Source organism: Sus scrofa, chromosome 6, assembly GCF_054392235.1.
Source record: "Sus scrofa isolate SSC_HxYL_T2T_F1_AM1 chromosome 6, Sscrofa_HxYL_maternal_Yorkshire_Landrace_v2.0, whole genome shotgun sequence".
NCBI lineage: Eukaryota > Metazoa > Chordata > Mammalia > Artiodactyla > Suidae > Sus > Sus scrofa.
In genome coordinates this window covers 37,836,876-37,855,684 of record NC_139388.1, presented here as the reverse complement: position 1 = coordinate 37,855,684, position 18,809 = coordinate 37,836,876, and the positions used below count along the sequence as shown (strand labels likewise).

The window sequence follows — 18,809 nt, the reverse complement described above, 5'->3', positions numbered from 1 at the left end:
GATCGAATCTTCCTCTTCATGGATGTTAGTGGGATTCTTAACCCACTGAGTCACAACAGGAACTCCATCTATGATCCATTTTGAATTAACTTTGGTATATGGTATGAGATATGCGTAGAAGTTTATGTTTTGAGATTATGGATTATACTAGTTTTCTAGGTGGCATTGTGAATTATCCCAAGTTTGGTGTTTAAAACAACACATTTATGATCTCAGTTTCTGTGGGTCAGGAGTCTGAGCAGAGCTTAGCTGGGTCATCTTAGTGTCTCACTGGGCTGCAAACTGGCAAGGCTGTATACTCATCTGGAGGCTTGCTTAGAAAGCTGCTTCCTTGGAGTTCCCGTCGTGGCGCAGTGGTTAACGAATCCGACTAGGAACCATGAGGTTGTGGGTTCGGTCCCTGCCCTTGCTCAGTGGGTTGGTTGACGATCCGGCGTTGCCATGAGCTGTGGTGTAGGTTGCAGACGCGGCTCGGATCCTGCGTTGCTGTGGCTCTGGCGTAGGCTGGCGGCTACAGCTCCGATTTGACCCCTAGCCTGGGAACCTCCATATGCTGTGGGAGCAGCCCAAGAAAAGGCAAAAAGACAGAAAAAAAAAAAAAAAAAAAGAAAGAAAGAATCCAAGCTCATTCAAGCTGTTGGTACAATTTCATTTCTTTGCAGCTGTAGGAATGAAGGCCCTGCTGGTGACTTTCAGCCTTAGAGGCCACCCGGTTCCTAGAGGTCCCTGCAGTGCTTTGTCACGTGGGCTTTCCAAACGCAGCTGGTTATTCCATCCAGCCAGCAGGGAGAGTCTTCAGAGCAAATGGCTGGCAGGATGGGGTCTTGTCAACATAACGCAACCATGGTAACAACATCTGTTCGCTCTGCCGTATCCTATTGGTGAGAAGCAAGTCACAAGTCCCACCCACACCCAGGGGGGTGGGTTTCCACGAAGGTTTGAACACCAGGAGGCAAGGGGCTGGGGGCTGCCAGGCAAGTGTCTGTCACACAGACCTATCATTTCCTGAAAAGATTATCCTTTCGTGAATTGCCTGCACTTTTGTCAAAAATCAATGGGCCATATTTGTGTGACTCTATTTCTGGACACTCTTCTGTTCCATTCATCTATGTGTCTGTCCTTTAGCCAATAACATAATATCCTGTTTCAGTAAATTTCTCCTAAATCTGGAAATCAGGTCCTTCAGGCCCTCCAAATTTGTTGGTCTTTCACTAGATTTTTTTTTTTTTTTTTTTTTTTTTTGTCTTTTTGCCATTTCTTGGGCCACTCCCGCAGCATATGGAGGTTCCCAGGCTAGGGGTCTGAATGGAGCTGTAGCCACCGGCCTACACCAAAGCCACAGCAACCCCAGATCCAAGCCGCATCTGCAACCTACACCACAGCTCATGGCAACACCGGATCCTTAACCCACTGAGCAAGGCCAGGGATCGAACTGGCAACCTCATGGTTCCTAGTCGGATTCGTTTCCACTGCGCCATGACGGGAACTCCCTAGATGTTCTTGTACAAGCCTTTTTGTGGCCATGTTTTCATTTTCTGCAGTCAATACCTAGGAATGGAATTACTGAATCAAAGAGTAGATTCGTGTCTAGCTTTGGAAGAAATGTCTGCCTGTTTTCTAAAGAAGCCTCAGTTTGTTCCTCCTGCTTTTGGCCTCCTTTTCTCTGGATGAGAAAAAGGGATCCCAAGGATCAGGGAGGCTGAAGCTGCAAGAGTTTTCAAAGGTCGGTCTCACCCCCACCCCCTCATCCTGAAATGGGGATGCTGGCCTGGGTGTTGGAAATTACAATAACTCTGGCTCGGGTCGTCAGGGTCAGAAAGTGAGACACATGGACAAGGAGAAACCTCGACAAGGCTCTTTACTTCTGCAGAAGGGCGTGGGCACTCCAAAAAGTGAGCGCTGAACAAAGGACCCTCCCCTATTATTCCTAACGCAGGTGATGTACCTGTCCCCTTCCCATTGGTCGGGTCAGGGCGCACACTCTTCCCCGTTGGCTATTTTGAAACACATTGTTACTGGGAGAAGAGGGAAAGGGGAGGGTTGGGGGGGGTCACAGGAAGGCGAAACCGAAGCAAAATGGAGTCACCAGGAGTTCCCGTTGTGGCTCAGTGGTTAACAAATCCGACTAGGAACCATGAGGTTGCGGGTTCGATCCCTGCCCTTGCTCAGTGGGTTAACGATCCGGCGTTGCCGTGAGCTGTGGTGTAGGTTGCAGATGCTGCTTGGATCCTGCATTGCTGTGGCTTTGGTGTAGGCCAGTGGCTACGGCTCCAATTCGACCCCTAGCCTGGAAACCTCCATATGCTGCGGGAGTGGCCCAAGAAATGGCAAAAAGACAAAAAAAAAAAAAAAAAAAAAAAAAGGAGTCACCAAGATTTTCTTTGATAGAAAAGACATCATGTTACTTCCCACATGGGGATGGGCAAAGTTTGCCCAAGGTACATCAATGAGACCTGGAGAACTGGAACCAGTGTCTTCTGATAAATTGACTCTTGGCTTCAGCCAGGTTGAGAGGGTATCTGTTTTTGCAACGAAGTTTCTCGACAGAAACCTATAAGGAGTGCAAGCTCCAGCCCCTGCTTCCTACCCCACATAACACTCGCCCTGTGAAAGGAGCGATGGGAGACGCCCGCTGAGAAAGGGACCCAGGCCACAGCTCCACGACGGCAGAGGCTATGTCACCTTGTCTGCAGCACTGCGCCTGCCTGCAGACCCTGCTGCATGAAGACAGTCCAGAAGTCGATGTGCTGAGGGGCACGGGGCCTTCCTGGGAGACTTCCTGGAAGAGTGGGCTTGGAGCTGATGCCTTGAAAAGTGAACCTCTCAAATCTTCAGTGCTCTCACTTGCACGGGTCTGTCCCACAGCAGGTCAGGAGCAGTGTGGGGACTCACTCGCTTTACATATTGGGGCACTGAAGCCCAGGACCAGATGAGCCCAAGGGCATTCACAGCAGAGCTGGGACCAGAACTGGGGGACCCTTAACCTGAGAGGAGATGGACTCGTGGGCGGCAGGGGTAAGGACTTCCACCCTCATCCCCTGCAAACACCCGGAGAACAAACCTGCATGGGCCTGGAAGTGTGAGGTTCCGCTCTGGACAGCTGGTTGCAATTACCAAGTGCAGGAGGACAGGCAGGCGAGGGGTGTCCTCTCTCCTGAGAGGGGCGAGGGACGGCAGGGGCCTGAAAAAAGGCCCTGGAATGCAGGCCAGCTGGATGGCGGTTCTTTAAAGGTTCCAGCTTTAAAAAAAAAAAAAAAAAAAAAAAAAGGAAATAAAAGAAATAGAAAAAGAAACAGCCTTCTTTTGGCTACTTTTCTCTGGTCCACTTTTGGGCATGTGATTCTGAAGACTTCAAACGATTTTTAAAGATAAGGGGGGGAAGAAGTGCTCTTTTTCTTGGAAAGAGATGTGCAAGTGCTTTTCTGCAGATTTGCTTTCCAGAGGTGCCTCCTGTCTTCCTCTGGGCAGGACTGGGTGGTAGAGACCCAGGGCATGCGGGCCCCACGCAGCTCCAGGACCCGGATGCTGTACACAGAGTCCTAGAGGCGGCTTTTCGGCTCTTTCTCTCCCCTTGTTTAATTAATTAATTAGTTAATTAATTTGCATTTTAGGGCCGCACCTGCGGCACATAGGAGTTCCCAGTCTACACCACAAATGAGACCTACACCGCAGCTCACAGCAACGCCAGATACTTAACCCACCGAGTGAGGCCAGGCATCGAACCTGCATCCTCATGGATATTAGGTTCGTAACCCACTGGGCCACAACGGAAGCTTCCCTCTCCTCTGTGTTAAAAGGGTCCTGTTCTGCCCTGTACAGAAGGAGGAGGGTGGAGCCTTATTAAAGCACCTAGGAAGTCAAGGCTGTGGTTACCTTGGTGGGGGTGGGGAGGGCACAGGGGAGGCTGGGGAGCTCACATGTTCTGTTTCTTTTTTTTTTTTTTTTTTGCCTAGACCTATGGCACATGGATGTTCCCGGGCCAGGGATCAAATCTAAGTCACAGCTGCGACCTATACCTGAGTTGCAGCAACATCAGATCCTTAACCCACTGCACCACAGTGGGAACTCCCACGTTCTCTTTCTTCGTCCGGACGCTGATGGCACAGTGGGATGGAGCTGGGTTTGGGAACCCTCGGCCAGCTGCCTATTTATGATTTGTGTACTCTTCTATTTGTCAACTACCCTTCGAAAAAGTTGAAAAAAGGGCCAAAGAACTAAGTCTTCTGAATTAACATGGGGCGGATAATAGCATTATCCTGTCAAATGGCAGTGACCGAGTGTACAACAGAGGAACCAAAGTGCAGAGGAGTTAGGAGCTCATATATATGGTCCTGACTGGGAATGAATGATGTCTCCCCAGCAGAAAGGCAGCTCTCAGAAGGGAGTAGAGATTTATCGGTGAATGGGTGCCTGGACACTCAGCTGTGGGTTCCTGAGGCATTCAGGGGACGAATGGAGGGTGGACACCCGGGTTCAAGACTTGGCTCTGCAAGTCACAGGATGGCCCTGCCTCAGTTTCCATATTTATAAGGTGGGGGAACCATGCTTGCCTACCCCTACCCCGCTGGGTTGCCATAGAGACCCACCTGAGTAAGATGTGGCTGTGGCTCTGGCGGTGGCTGGGACTAAAGGATGCCTGGAAAGACCACACAGACGGGGTCTGGGTTCAGCCTGGGGGATGGGGGGGGGCTGTGAAGGGACAGGGTCGGGGCTCTTGTCTTCAAGTCACTTCCCGTTGGGAGGGGTCTCAGGTGCAGGCCCAGGCCGCAGACTTTTCTGCCACCATGACGGTGATGGCGGACATAGAGCCCCACGTGGTGGTTTAGGCTGGGACAGTAATTCCAACCAGCCTAAGGACAGCAGATGGATCCGAGCCAGGTGCTGGGACGTCTGAGGTGGGCAGTCCCTCTGTTGCCATCAGCTCTGTGTCCTCTCGGTGTCCTCTCGGCCCGTCACCCTCCACCATCCCTGCTCAGTGCCACCTCCAACTGCCCGTGATGCTCGGCCGGTCCCATGTGGTCTGGGGTGAGAAAGCTCGAGGTGACAGAGGGCTGGAAACACGCTGGGAGAAGACACTGTATCTCCCAGGGAGGCAGCCGGAGGACCACTGCTGGAATAGCATCCGGACTCAACGTATCCCCTAGTGGCTGATGGTCCTGGGAGCCCAAGCCCGCCAGCCTCTGCTCACTGAGATCGGAGATCTCCAGGTGGAGGACCCCTCCTGTCCAGGTGGCGGGTGCTGACCCCATTGGGCCCCAGGCCCTGTCAGCACCATGTGGGGCAGTGACTGGGGTCTGCAGGGTGGGTAATGGGCAGCGGGAAGGCGCTTGTTTGGTGGAAAGAAGCCTGCATGCTCAGTGGGTGCCAGGTGCTCCACTCTCTCTGTCCTCGCTCAGAAATGTCCCCAGGTATAAGTGGAGCCAGCTTCTGCCAGGAAGTGAGGACACAGCTGAGCTGCGGGGTGGGAAGAAACAGCCAAGCCCGTCCCACTTGGCACAGGAGGCGGGGGGCCCCATGGCCGCTCAGCTCGGTGCCCCCCGGCTTCCAGTCCTGCCTCCGCAGGGACTGCGATTTGAAAAACATGGAGGTCAATGAGGCCTTGAGCAGGGCCCTTTCTGGAACCACGTGTCGGGCTGAAGGTGGTGTCAGGAAAGGGAGGGACTCGCGGGGGCCAGGTCCTTGTCTCAGGATTTCACCCCTGTGTTGGTTCTGAGGGCACACGGTGTCCCTGGAGCTCCGGATGCTGATCTGACCCAGTTTGGGGCCTGGCCTGGGCATCAGCATGTTTAAAGCCTTTCCTCCAGGTGCACACCAGGACTGAAAATCACCAGCTGTGAAGACCCCTGCACCATCCCTTCCATTCGCAGAGGAAGGAACTGGCCTCATCTGAGAAGCTGGGTAACTTCCTCAAGGTCACACAGCAAGAGCAGGTGGCAGAGCTAGGCCCACGCCCTCATCGCCAGGGCTGGGGAGCACAGGGTGCTTGGGCAAAGGGCCCTTCTGGCTGCTTCTCCCATTCCCCCAGCACTGTGCCAGGCACACAGCTGCTGCCCGGGGACACCCAGGGGACAGGGGAGAGGGAGGCATCGCAGAGGCATGCAGAGGATCTGGACCCCCACCACTCACCATTGGGCCTCAGCTTCCTTAGCCTTAAAATGGGAATAAGTGCCCAGTGCCCTTCTGACAAAGGGAGAAGGGGCTTCTGACAAAGGGAGAAGAGGGACCTGCTGTTCTGAGCGACGCTCCGGTCTGGGGAGGTCGTGTGAGCAAAGCAGTGTCTGCGGCTCCTGGAAGCCAGCTGCGGGAGGCCCCCTCCTTCCTGCAGCCTTTTTTGGTGGCTGAAACCTTAGACTGATCCTGGAGCCAGACAGGCGGGCAGACAAGCGCATTCTTTTCAGGGGAGGCCCCCTCCTCCTCTCTCTGGAAGCCAGGAGTGGGGAGGGCAGGGCCTGCCCAGGCCTGACCCCAGACTGGGTTTCAGGCTGTGGGGGCCAAGCTGGGCTCCCTGGGGACTTGTGGGGGGGAAGGGTTGGTGGGAAGGAAAGCCCCAAAAGCTGCGGTCTGTGGCTGGGAGTCCTGTGTGTGGGAGGAGGTGGCAGGGGGCGGTTCCAGAAGCCCCAGGGCAGGATCCTGGGCTCCAGCACGAGTTCTGGGCACTGATGCTCGGTTTCTGGGCAAATCCCTGCCTGCCCGGCCTCAGTTTCCCCATTGACTGTCACCGACCCTGAAAGCACAGATGTCATAGGCTTGGAACCTGAGCTGTGAAAAAGGTCTGCTTTCAGTTTTCAAAAACTGTCACCGTCATTTTACTGTTCTGTGTCCCCCTCCATGAAAAGGAAGGCGGGTATGACGCATACCCAGGCGAACGCCGGCCGGGGAGCTTCTGCAGTGCTGCTCTGCTTTAAAAAAAAAAATAGCATGCTCTTGGCACTCCTCCCGCTCCCCCGGCAGGAACAGGGCTGGACATGGGCCCCACTGCTCAGGAAGGTGGGAGGTGCGAGGCAGCTTCCTTCCACAGCCTCCCTCTGCCCAGAAGCCTGACAACCTTGACCCCGGTCACGAGCCCTCAATTCTGTTCATCGGGTTGGGGGGAGGCGGTCCACCTCGAGGGCCATTCTGGCTGCCAAGTCACCCCTGGCGGAGTCTGCCTCTTGCAGGGGTGGAACAGCCTGCTGGGATGGACACGCGGGCTCTGGGAAGTGCACGCCTCAGCATCCCTGGGCCTCACGTCCTCTCCTACAAGATGGGAGAGCTCAGAAGCGCGGCGAGAGGAGCAGATGTGGCAAATCCCAACCCGGAGGGGCCTGTGTCAGCCAAGGATTGGCTTTCCCGTGCATCCTGTGACCTAGCAGCAGCTGAGCAGGCGTCCCTCTGGGTCCCTCTCTGTGAGGACACAGAGGGGCTCTCCAGGTGCCCAGCGTGTTCAAGGCATGGTGTCCTTTCTAGGTCACAGCCAGACCTCCCATGGCCCCACCGGAGCTCTGAACAGAGTCTGGCCCCGAATCTGCTGGCGAGTCAGCAAGGACAGAAGAGAGCATTCAGAATCCAGAAGGCGAGATCTCTGAGCTTTTTGGACACAAGATCACTCCTTCTGGGATGACCTGGAGGGTGTTAACTGTTCCGTGTAAGTGCCCACAGGGCTGGGGTTCCCATCGTGGCGCAGTGGTTAACGAATCCGACTAGGAACCATGAGGTTGCGGGTTTGGTCCCTCCCCTTGCTCAGTGGGTTAAGGATCCGGTGTTGCCATGAGCTGTGGTGTAGGTCACAGACGCAGCTTGGATCCAGCGTTGCTGTGGCTGTGGTGTAGGCCAGTGGCTACGGCTCCGATTAGACCCCTAGCCTGGGAACCTACATATGCCGCGGAAGCGGCCCTAGAAAAGGCAAAAAGATAAAAAAAAAAAACGTGTTCACAGGGCTGCTGGGCAGAGTCACGGTCCCCACTGTCCCTGACAGGCTCTGTGTCAGGTACCGTCCTAGGCACGTTATTCCTCGAGAGAGTCCTGGAGTAGGAAGGACTGTCCCATCACGGTTGTCTTAGCAATGTGGACACGGAAGGGTATGGAAGGTCTAACCCCTAAGGGGCAGGCCTGGGCTCTGCCCAGCTAGGGAACCTTTTTAGGTGCCACCGTGGGAGGATGAGGGAATGCCGCTTAAAGAGCCAGCTTGCTCAGGGTCGGGGTGGAGTCTCCTGAGGTAACCCGGAAACCATCAGGCTAACTAACCACTGCGTTCTCACGGGGGATGCTCCTGCCGCGTGGCTGCAGTGGCCTTTGGGATCTTCCTGAAGATGTGATAAGCCTCCCGCACTTCATCTGCCGAAATATGTGATAACGTATTTCACTCAAGCCTCTTGACTTCAAGGGGTGTAAGCCCAGCTTAAGGGAAAACTGAAGTGTGTCGGGATAACCTGGACCTCTGAAGAAGGGCTGGGGTGCCATCAGGTTTCCGTGACAAGGGAGCCTGGAACTCGGGTCCCCGGGAAGCTTGCTGTCATGCTTCTGCTTCGCTCCCACCACAGACCAGCTCCCCCCACCCCCGGGCAGGGAACACCCTCCAACAGACCTGGGGGCAATACTCTTCAGCCCCCAACCCCTGTCCCCCACCCCCACCAGAGGGGACCATCCAAGGAGAGGCTCTGACTGGACCAGCTTGGCCAGGTGCCTGCCCCGGCCCCAGCACCCAGGCAGACAGAGCACACTGCTTGGCTCGGCCCAGAGCAGATGCCACCCCTGGACCAGGTGGTGTGGGAGCCTCGAAGAGACGGGAAAGTGCAGAGTATTGGGCTTTGGGGAGCAACTGCGGAGAATCTGACTTCAGAAGGCCTGGCTGGCTGCAAGATGCCACCGCAAGAAGGCACTGCCCTCCAGTTCAATTGAGCAGACTTTATTAAGCACCTATGAAGTGCAAGGCACTGTGCTAGGTGCCATGGGAAATACAGAAAGTGAACACAGACAGCCCTGCCCACGAGGAGCTCACAGTCTAGAAAAGGAGGTAAGACACAGTACACAATAGCGGCAGTGACACCAGCCAGAGGGGCAAGCGCCGAAAGCAAGACACAAGTGCTGTGAGGTCACAGAACACCGCGAGGCTGCTTCTGGTCAGAAGCTTTGGGCAAGGGGACAGGGGGACTCAGGGCTGGGCCTTTGAGGAGGGACGCCAAACGCCACTTGGGAGAAAGGGCATTTCCAGCAGAGAAGAGATGCACACGGAGGCAGAAGTCCAGGGCTAACGGAGGAGATGGTGCCTGTAGTGAGAGGGTGGGCGATACAAAGCGGGCCATCAAGTAGCACTGGGGGGTGGACAGCCACAGATACCAAGCTCAGGGAGGTCTGAACTTGATGCTCTGGTCAAGTGAGCCACTGATCACTGAATAACAAGAGGGCTCTCCAGAACTGTGTTTTTATTGGATACACTAGCAGCTGGGCAGTCTCGGGGGAGGCGGGGAAAGCTGAGGGTGACTGCCTGGTCAGAAGCTGATGCCCACAGGGAGGCCGTGAGGGCACGACTAGGGGGCAATGGCCAAAAAGGGACAAGGGACTCTTATGGCTGGCTGGGCGGGACAGGGCAGCAAGGAACCTAGACAAGCCGAGGGTCTGGGGAGTGAGTCTGAGGCTGTCCCGGGGCTTCTAGGTAGAGCCAGAAATGCATTCCTAAAGAGGAGGGCTGGAGCTGGGACCAGGAGTCACTGCAAAGGGGACAGCTGGAGTCAGGGAGGCGTGGGGACCCTAAGGGTGAGAGCTTCTCAAACGTGGTCTAGGACCCCCTACATGGGGTTTGCTGAAGCTGCAGATGCCAGCCAGGCTGGACTCCAGAGCTACCGAGTAGTGCCCAGTGACCTGTGGTTCTACTCGGAGCTGCCTTCCCTGCCATGAGCCCCAGAGCTGGTCCAAAGTTTGAGAACCACCTGCCAAACCAGCCTTTAGGTAAAACAAGGAAAAGGAATGAAGACTGTTTAGGAGTGAGGAAATCTTGGAGAAGAGGGAAAGTCAGGTCAGCGATGGCATGCCATGGTCACTGAGTGTGGACGTGGAGATGAAGGAGAGAGGAAAGGCCACCGAATTTGGCCACGAAATCGTCCCTGATGGCTTCTAAACTATGTCCACGTGGTGGGATGGAGGCCCAGCTTGTGGACGAGGAAGTGAGGAGTGGGAGGGGGAGGGAACGCGGTGAGCGGAGATGATGCTTAGAGAAATCAAGTTCTTTTCGTGGCAAGGATCTGAAACACGCGAGGAGTAATGGAGAGGTAGATGATGAAGAAACGGAGCGAGGCAGAGGAACTGAACAAACTACAGTTAGGAGATGAGGGGAGGAGGGCCCAGGGCCACAGGAAGGACGGGTGGGGACACAGAAGGGCTGCTGGTTGCTGCCGGTGGGGGTGGCGGGGTGGGGGTGAAAGTGGGGAGGGAGTCCCAGAAGAAGGCCACGTCTCGGCAGGCTGTGGGAGGCAGGCCAGGCCGAGGCCCATCTCTGGGGCACCCGGGGCCATTTCCCACGGTAGGAGGAGGGGCATGGGACCTGGCGGGGGGTGGGGTCCGTTCAGAGCATCATGGGTTTCTACATGGGGATCACAAGAGCCACAATAAGCCTAAGCAAAAAAAGCGAGACTCTCTCCTCTCACTGAGAGCCAAAGCTGTAACAGGACAACGACACCTGGCGACACAGCCTCGCCTCTCGAAGCCTGTCGGAACAATGCCGACCCCTCGACCAGGATGGCCAAGAGGCCACCTTCCTGTTTTTCTAGCTTGTGGCCTACACGGGCTCAAACACAGGCTACTTGACAGAAAGGTTAAACCAGTCCTTCTTTTGCCTTCAGAGGTGGCAGCCTGAGGCCTGGGAATCACTCAGCATCACCGCCTCCTTACTCTTTAACTCCGGACGAGCTCTCCAGGCACCAGACTTGTCTATTGGACAAGGGGGGGGGGGGTCCTCTGCCCTGACACCCACTTCATAGGAACACTGTGAAATACAGGATGCAGAGCCACCACGCACGGCAGCCTAGAGGAGTTATAAGCAGCACTGCTGCTGACGCCCCCAAAGTGGTAGCTTAGAAATCTACCACGGGAGGTGGACCATCGAAAACTATTTCGTAGCGTCAACACTGAGCTTAGTACTAGGAGGAGTCTGAGAATAGGAATAACTTTGTAAATAATGGTTTGAGAATTGAGTTTTTAAATATTAAATATAACTCAACTTGAGAGACTTTAGAAAGAATTATGAATTTTGTTTCAAGTTATAATTGTCCAAGGTGAGTGAGTAATGCTGTTCTGAACTCTTCACACCTCATCATCTGCATTTCTTCCTTCCTGTACCCAAGAATGAGGAAAGGGGCAGAAAGAGCTCTCAGAAACAATACTAAGACCTTGGAAGTTCACATATGCAAAGGCCAAGTCACTTCTAGATTCCAGAAAACTCCTGACCTCTAGGTATCAGTGGAGGCTCCACCCCCTTCCAGGAAGACCTGCGATGAAGCCCTGGCAACCGAGACACACCCCCTGGGTCCTTCTCTGAAACTGGAGGGCTGGATTGGCAAGGCCACGGGCCCAAACCTTGACCTGGAAGGTCGGAGTCACTGCAGACGGCCCTAGCCCTCAACAGTCTGCTGTCATTTTTAAAAACCACCAGTTGTGAAGCTGAGGCACAGGTGCTGTGACTGAAGTCACTTCCTGGCCAGACTCGAGTCTTCTCACTCCACATCCGAAGCTGGGTGGGTGCCTCGGCCCAACCTGCTCCACAGCTGACAACCAATTTCACGGCATGGTGCAGCTTAAGAGCAGCCAGGAGTAAAGAGAGCTGAAGCACAAGGCTGGCCACCTGCAGGACTCTGGACTCACCCCCCGAGGGGTGTGGGGATCACACATGCCTGGAGGGAGCACTGTGGGGAGCCACCCACATCGCTCATGGCCGACGAAGTCCTCTCACCACGAAGAACAAACCAGCACCAAGGCCTCGGCAGCGTTTCGGGGGCCAGAAGAGAAGTGAGCTACAGGGCAGATGTAAAACTGACCGTGAGCAGCCTGTGGAGGGAACAGGTATAAAATACAAAGCCCTTTGAAGGTCAGGAGAACACTCAAGATGTTAGGAATTAATTTTCCAGAAAAAGAATTTCACTGACACAAAACATTGGGCCACACTGAAAACACAATACTGAGATATCTGTTCTGAGAAAGACTCAGGGGAAAGGCAGCTTAGGAGGACACTAGAGACAAACACAGGAAAAATAAATACGGGGCTCTGGGCCCCCACAGAAGCGACTGATGCTATTTACTGGCTTGGGTCATTTTTGAGAATAGAAAACCTTTTTTTTTTTCTTTTTTTTTTTTTTTGGCAAAGCTGCACAAACTTCATATGGGGCATTTCCCATGGTTGTGGACACAAAAGTACTCTCACAATGAGGCTCTTCACTTGACTTCCTCACACCTCACTATTACCTCAGAAGCGAAGACGTGACTTCTAGAGTCCGTCAGGGACAGCAAGCCCTGGACAGGAGTCCGGTCCACAGCTGTGGACTTGGGTGCGTCCAGACGGGGGCACTCTGAGCCCAGCTCCCTCTGCTGCAGGGAGGAGGGAAGAGGGGCTGGACTAGATGGACTCTAGTTTCTTCCAGCCCTGATACTCTATGCGGCCACCTTTGCCCTGGTCACTAATAATGGCTGAGTACAAGGTGCCATCTAGTGGCACCACTGGTCCACTCTCACAAATGGCTCCAACGACAAGACCCCAGAGAAGGCAAGTTAACTCCAAGGGCTCTAATTCCAGGGGTGAGGGTAGAGGAAGCTGGGAGGGATGAGCACGCTGCATGTTAGTGGACGTGACATAGTCATCTCAAGAAAATATACTTTAAGAGGTCTTGCTTTCCCTAAGAAAGCAACTTTTTTTTTTTTTTATTTAGAAAGGCTAATCATATCCATTTGTCAATATTTTCAGCGTTAAGGAAAATAGTTTAAAAAACATAAAAATGTAAGTACACTCAAGAGTAACTGCTATTAAACAGTTCTGAACAGGCAGAAAATGTAGACTTTCCTTTTACAGAAAATGTTAAATCTGTAATAGCAGCATAATTTATATATAGAAAAAAAGCTGGTTTTGAAAACCCAGATTTTTTTTATACACAGAACATCTGTTTTTTTTCTATACACTACAACAGCATTTCCACTGGGAAATTGGTTTCTTCACATTACGTCACTTGCGGCTGTGCCGTGCGGATACCAGCGCGAGTGCGTCCTCAGCCCTGAGCCCCAGCTCCTGACAGCTTCAGTCCAACACCATGGCGGAGAGCGCGTTCAGATCTTTCATGTACGGATGAGCTGCTAAGATCTGGTCGATTTTCAGTCTTTGCTCTGAGTCAGGGAAGATCTTCAGAAGGGCTTCCCTCAGCTCGTTGGTTTCGGCAGCAGATCGCTGTGCTGGCATGGGCAGGTTCTGCTGGATGCTGGACAGGTTCGACAACAGCGGGAAGCGGGGTTGCTGAGGAAGCCAGTGGCTGGGTGGCGTGCCCTGGATCCGGGCCGGAGGCTGATGGCTGGTGCTGCCTGCCTGAGGGCCAGGGACTCTGAAGTTGGGGTCAAATATGCCCACATTTGGCAGGGCGTTGAGCAGGGGCTGCATATCTCTGTGAATGGAAGCAAGTCCTGGTGAGCTGGGTTATAAGTAAGAAATCTGTCTGAAAACACCAGCTGCTGACCTTGAGGCTCAAGGGGCTCCTGCTCCCGGGCCTCTGAAGGCAAGATGTAGGACTGCAGCCACAGCACACCTGGCAGCTGCCCACAGAGGGGCCCGCCGGGATGCCACTGACACCAACTCCAGACTGCTCTTGACAGGGAATGATGGCTCTTCACGAGCAACTCCACCTCCCTGGCCTGCTGCTGGGAAGACTGGCCGACCTGGCTGCCTGGCTCTAGATCAGGCGCACAAGAGTCACCTGGGAGCTTTCAAAAGATCTGGAAACAGGGCCCGTGTCTTCTTCGGAATCTGATTCTCTGTGGGGAGCTGGTTGACGGGCTCAGAAAAAGGAACCCACTTTGGGCAGAGAGGCCTGGGTGAGATGCTGATGCCCATATGAGTATGTATAAGGGAGTGGGCACAGGGCATCCACACTGTTAAAACAGCCTCCCCCTGGACTCTGACTGCAGCTGAAAAGAGGCTGGAGAAACACTTTTCCCAACTTCAAAAGGTCAGTCCCTCTGTGGGGGGCAGCAATCACCAACCTCTTACTCAATTAGTTAACACTTTTGTAAGGAGCCATTAGGTGAGCAGGGAATGACCCTGCTGCCAGGCTGCTGAGGTTGCAAAAGGAGCCAGAGAACGCTCCTTCCATTAAGTCTGAGCCTTGGCATTGATGCTTGCACACAGGCCTCAGGTCTTAAAGCCGAGCAGAGGATTTCCAAGTTAAGACTTCTGGAAGAAAAATGACAGGTACAGACAGCCGGCAGGTGTTAAAAAATGGCTGCTATGCTCCTGGTGCAGGCAGAGAAGCAGAACCTTTGGGAACTAAGTCTTCACCTGTGTAATAAAACCCAAAAGCGAAATGATACACAAGACCAGGGAGCTAAAATCATGCTGGTCTCCTGTGCAGAACATGTATGAGCCATATGCCCTTTTCCAATCCAAACCCAAAACCCCCAAAAGGCCCGATATATATGGAAAGGATCAGCTATAAAGCCTCACTGCCTTAAAAAGCTGCGAGAGCAGTGCCTCTAATTCTTTTCAGTTTAGAGCCCGATAGTATACCCACACAAGTATGTGCTGAGAAATACACAGAAATGTAGCCTATATCAGTTTTAGGGAAAAAGGAAAGGTCTATCATTGGGGTATATGATCTGTCAGTTAAGCATACAGGATATTTTAGTTAACAGTGTATACTACCTGAGAATTCTGAAAATAGAAATAACCAATAGCAATGTATCCTTAACATAACAAACAAACCCCCCAAACTACAACAAAGAAAACCTAAATTAGCAAATCGATTTTGGATAAATATGGAATATTGGCTTCTTCATTCAGTGGAGGTACAAAGAAACAGTTTCCCAGGTAATGATTTCTGAAAATAAATTAATATAAGCATAAAATATGCAAAGCAAATGACTTGGGAAAATGAACTTAAAAAAAAAAAAAGATATTTAGAAGTTCCTGTTGTGGCACAGTGGAAACAAATTTGACTAGGAACCACAAGGTTGTGGGTTCGATCCCTGGCCTCGCTCAGTGGGTTAAGGATCCGGTGTTGCTGTGGCTATGGTGTAAGCCAGCTGCTGTAGCTCTGATTAGACCCCTAGCCTGGGACTCTCCACATGCCGTGGGTGTGGACCTAAAAAAAAAAAAAAAGATACTTAGACACACATAATGAACCTAGGCAGCACTTACTACTAAGCAAAACATGCTTTGTCTTTTTGGACCTACAGAAAGTCTGGAACACCATCCTCTCCTGGGATTAAAACCAAAAGGACCACAAATGAAGATTGGCTCTTTGGGGTGCTTCCCAAAGAGCCAATCTTCATTTGCATATATTTCACCAGCACTAAATCTAAGGCTATTTTTTAAAATAAAATGCCATTTTTAGGAGTTCCCGTCGTGGCTCAGTGGTTAACGAATCCAACTAGGAACCATGAGGTTGCAGCTTTGATCCCTGGCCTTGCTCAGTGGGTTAAGGATCCGGCGTTGCTGTGAGCTGTGGTGTAGGCTGCAGATGCAGCTCAGATCCTGTGTTGTTGTGGCTGTGGTGTAGGCCGGTGGCTAGAGCTCCGATTCGACCCCTAGCCTGGGAATCTCCATGTGCCGTGGGAGTGGCCCAAGGAAATCGCAAAAAGACCAAAAAAAAAAAAAAAATGCCATTTTTAAACTTTAGAGACAGAATACTTGCACTGAAGCACAAAAAACTGAAACAGGTTTGTAAATACAAGACAGTCTGGAAAAGGAAATACCTAAGGAAGACTTCCTTCCGAAGAAATTCTTCTAATCGAGGTCCGCTTCTTCCCAGAGGATCATCGGGAACCATAAATATGTCCCCCACGAAGGTATACTGGAGCAACCTAGGAGGCGGAGAACAATTACACTGCTGGAGGAAAAACCACGCCGAGAGGCTACGTCACTCCCTAAAGCAAAAAACAAATACACTCCGGCTAAACCATTTTAATTCCTCTTTTGGAGACAAACACAAGAGAGTAAGAAACTGTTATCCACTGGCTCTCAGATTTTCTTATCAAGACTTTCAGATTTTTATCTGGGCCTGGGAAGCAGCTGCTTCTCCTAATATAACTTCCAATAAAACCTTGAAAAACAAGACTGAGAGACTGTCAGCACAGGCTACATAGGATAGGTGCTCAACAAAGGCTTAATTTCTGAATAAATGAGACCACAGCAAACCCACTGATGTCCTTTTAAAAGGGGGAAACAGTCTATGAAGAAAGAAAATCCAAGGTCAGCTGAGCATGATTTATAAAGTCTGGAAATGTTTAAAAAAGAAAAAAGTCCGAGTGCCTGGTTTGCTGTCTGGACCTTGGCTTCTACCTTGTTTAATGAATTCTGAGAGCAATGGGTTGGTGTGACAGTGAGTCTTGACTGCATTTAAATGTCTCGGGTGTACATAGATAAGTATCCAATAAATACTGACAGTAAGCCCAGGGAAGGTCTGAAGATTCATGTACAAGATTAATGGCTTGTTAACTGTGCCCAGAAGGTCAAAGACCAATTCTCAGTGTAGCCATCAACAACAGCTTTTAGCAGCATATGGGTCAAAACACATATAGTAATTAACTTTCGCCTGGGCATCATTTTCTAAAATGATGAAATAAAGAACCATTTCCTAAAATCTTCTAATATCAGACAAGGGGCAACTGGGAAACCGCGAGAGGTAAGTATCTAGTTACACTAGTTATATACTAGTTATACTAGACAGACGCAGCCCTGAGGTACGTTTTTTAGATCTGTGGCATCTATGACTCTTTCCTGGCACTGCTTTAAGACCGTTGCTTTTTGTTAAGTAACCTGTCAGATGATGCTTGTTAACAAAAAGTCCTGGAAGTCTGTGGACACAGATCTTAATGCAACTGAACACTTTCAGAGTATCGTTACAAACAAAAAAAGAGTTCCCATCATGGCTCAGCAGTTAAAGAACTTGACTAGCATCCATGAGGACGCGGGTTCAATCCCTGGCTTCACCAGGTGGGTTAAGGATCCAGCACTGCCGAGAGCTGTGGTGTAGGTCGCAGACACGGCTTGGATCTGATGTTGCTGTGGCTGTGCTGTAGGCCTGTGGCTACAGCTCCAACTGAACCCCTAGCCTGGGAACCTCCATATGTGGCAGATGTGGCCCTAAAAAAATAAAGTACAACAGTGAATACAAACTCCTGACTTGACTTGGTTATTCTGGATGATATTTAACATGCTTTTAGTGTAGATGACCAAGCGTTGATGGTAAAATGCTCAAGAAAGGCATCAGATTATTCAACAGCACAAATACTCTTTTCTCTCCCCAAGTGGAAACCGATTCTGGTCTTACCCTCTTGCTGGAAGGTTGTTTTATTTTTATTTTTTTTTATAAGATTTCATTTTTATTTTATTTTTTTGTTTGTTTGTTTTTTTGTCTTTTTGCCATTTCTTGAACCGCTCCTGCGGCATATGGAGGTTCCCGGGCTAGGGGTCTAATCGGAGCTGTAGCCGCCAGCCTACGCCAGACACAGCAACGCAGGATCCGAGCCGCGTCTGCGACCTACACCACAGCTCACGGCAACGCCGGAACCTTGACCCACTGAGCAAGGGCAGGGATCGAACCCGCAACCTCATGGTTCCTAGTCGGATTCGTTAACCACTGCGCCACAACGGGAACTCCGGAAGGTTGTTTTAAACTCAACCTTAATATTTCACAGCTGAGTCAGGTAGGGAGATCTAAAGACCTGCTCAAGTGTCCCTTGGCATCAGGGCGAGGCCAACTTAGGTGGCCATTTCTGCTCCATCACACCGTTAACAGAGAGTTAACGATGCCACAAAGATGTGCCTCTTGCCTCCTGCCAGGGAAAATTCATCTACAGAAGACACCTGTGGGCCCCAGAGCAGCTCATACGTCACCTGCAAGTGGTGCTGCTTTGTGCTGGGTCCTCCCACTTACTGAGAGGGGCCAGGCGTCCTGTGGACTAGGAGCACAGTCTCAGGAAACTTTCGATCCTACACATTGCTTTCAAGGTGGACACAAAACCAAGCCACACAACACAAACCACCTCTGACCCAAGACAAAGAAGAAAACATTACCTTTTTGTAATTATTTCTCTCCAAGAGGCTGACTCAGTCACAAATTCTCTGAAGTTATCATTTGTTACAATTATGCCACCAGTTTTGTCTGCTAAGTGCAGCAGAAACCTATGGTAATATAAGAGTGGTTAAAATGGGCAGGCAGGCAGTGGTTAAAATGGCTCAGAGAAGCTGTGTTTTAGGAAAGCAAAAACATTTCCTCTTCACAGGAAAATCACCAAAGATTTTAACCAAGGCTGGGAAACAGAAAAGTTAAGCCCTTGTGAACTGAAGAACAATCTGAAATAGTAAACATCTGAAATTATTAGAATGATTATACATGAAGATCTGGTTTTCATACAATCTAACTCTTTTTAAAAAAATGATCTCAACTATAATTTATACATTTTTCTAAAGAGGTTGTATTATCATAAAGAGTGGTAGTAAGATAATACATGAAGACTAGGGCGGAGAATGAATTAAGGGTTGACAAGCCTGTGAAATCACCATTAGGTTTTTAGTTGCTAAGCTACGGTACTCTGGTTCTAAGATTAGCTGCTTGGCACAGTCAGCCTTGCAACATTTTACTTTT

The 18,809-nt window shown here is 51.3% G+C and overlaps 1 protein-coding gene and 1 long non-coding RNA gene across 6 annotated transcripts in view; one reads left to right on the top strand and one right to left on the bottom strand.

Moving 5' to 3' along the window:
- Positions 1–3,271, top strand: part of LOC102163610 (uncharacterized) — an 81,338-nt gene extending 78,067 nt beyond the window's left edge. For 3 of the 5 annotated variants that reach the window (XR_014805054.1, XR_001309042.3, XR_303775.4), the window contains exon 4: positions 663–3,270. This is a non-coding gene — a long non-coding RNA (uncharacterized LOC102163610). Of the gene's footprint in view, positions 1–662 lie in introns of all 5 variants that reach the window. The other 2 variants (XR_014805055.1, XR_014805056.1) reach the window with 1 other exon arrangement.
- Positions 3,272–8,868: 5,597 nt separating this feature from the next.
- Positions 8,869–18,809, bottom strand: part of N4BP1 (NEDD4 binding protein 1) — a 56,008-nt gene continuing 46,067 nt past the window's right edge. The window contains exons 5-7 of the mRNA XM_003126990.6: positions 18,239–18,346; positions 15,916–16,023; positions 8,869–13,610 (exon numbers count right to left, since the gene is read on the bottom strand). Coding sequence (XP_003127038.3) covers positions 13,253–13,610; positions 15,916–16,023; positions 18,239–18,346 — 574 coding nt within the window. The 3' untranslated portion in view covers positions 8,869–13,252. The remainder of the gene's footprint in view (positions 13,611–15,915; positions 16,024–18,238; positions 18,347–18,809) is intronic.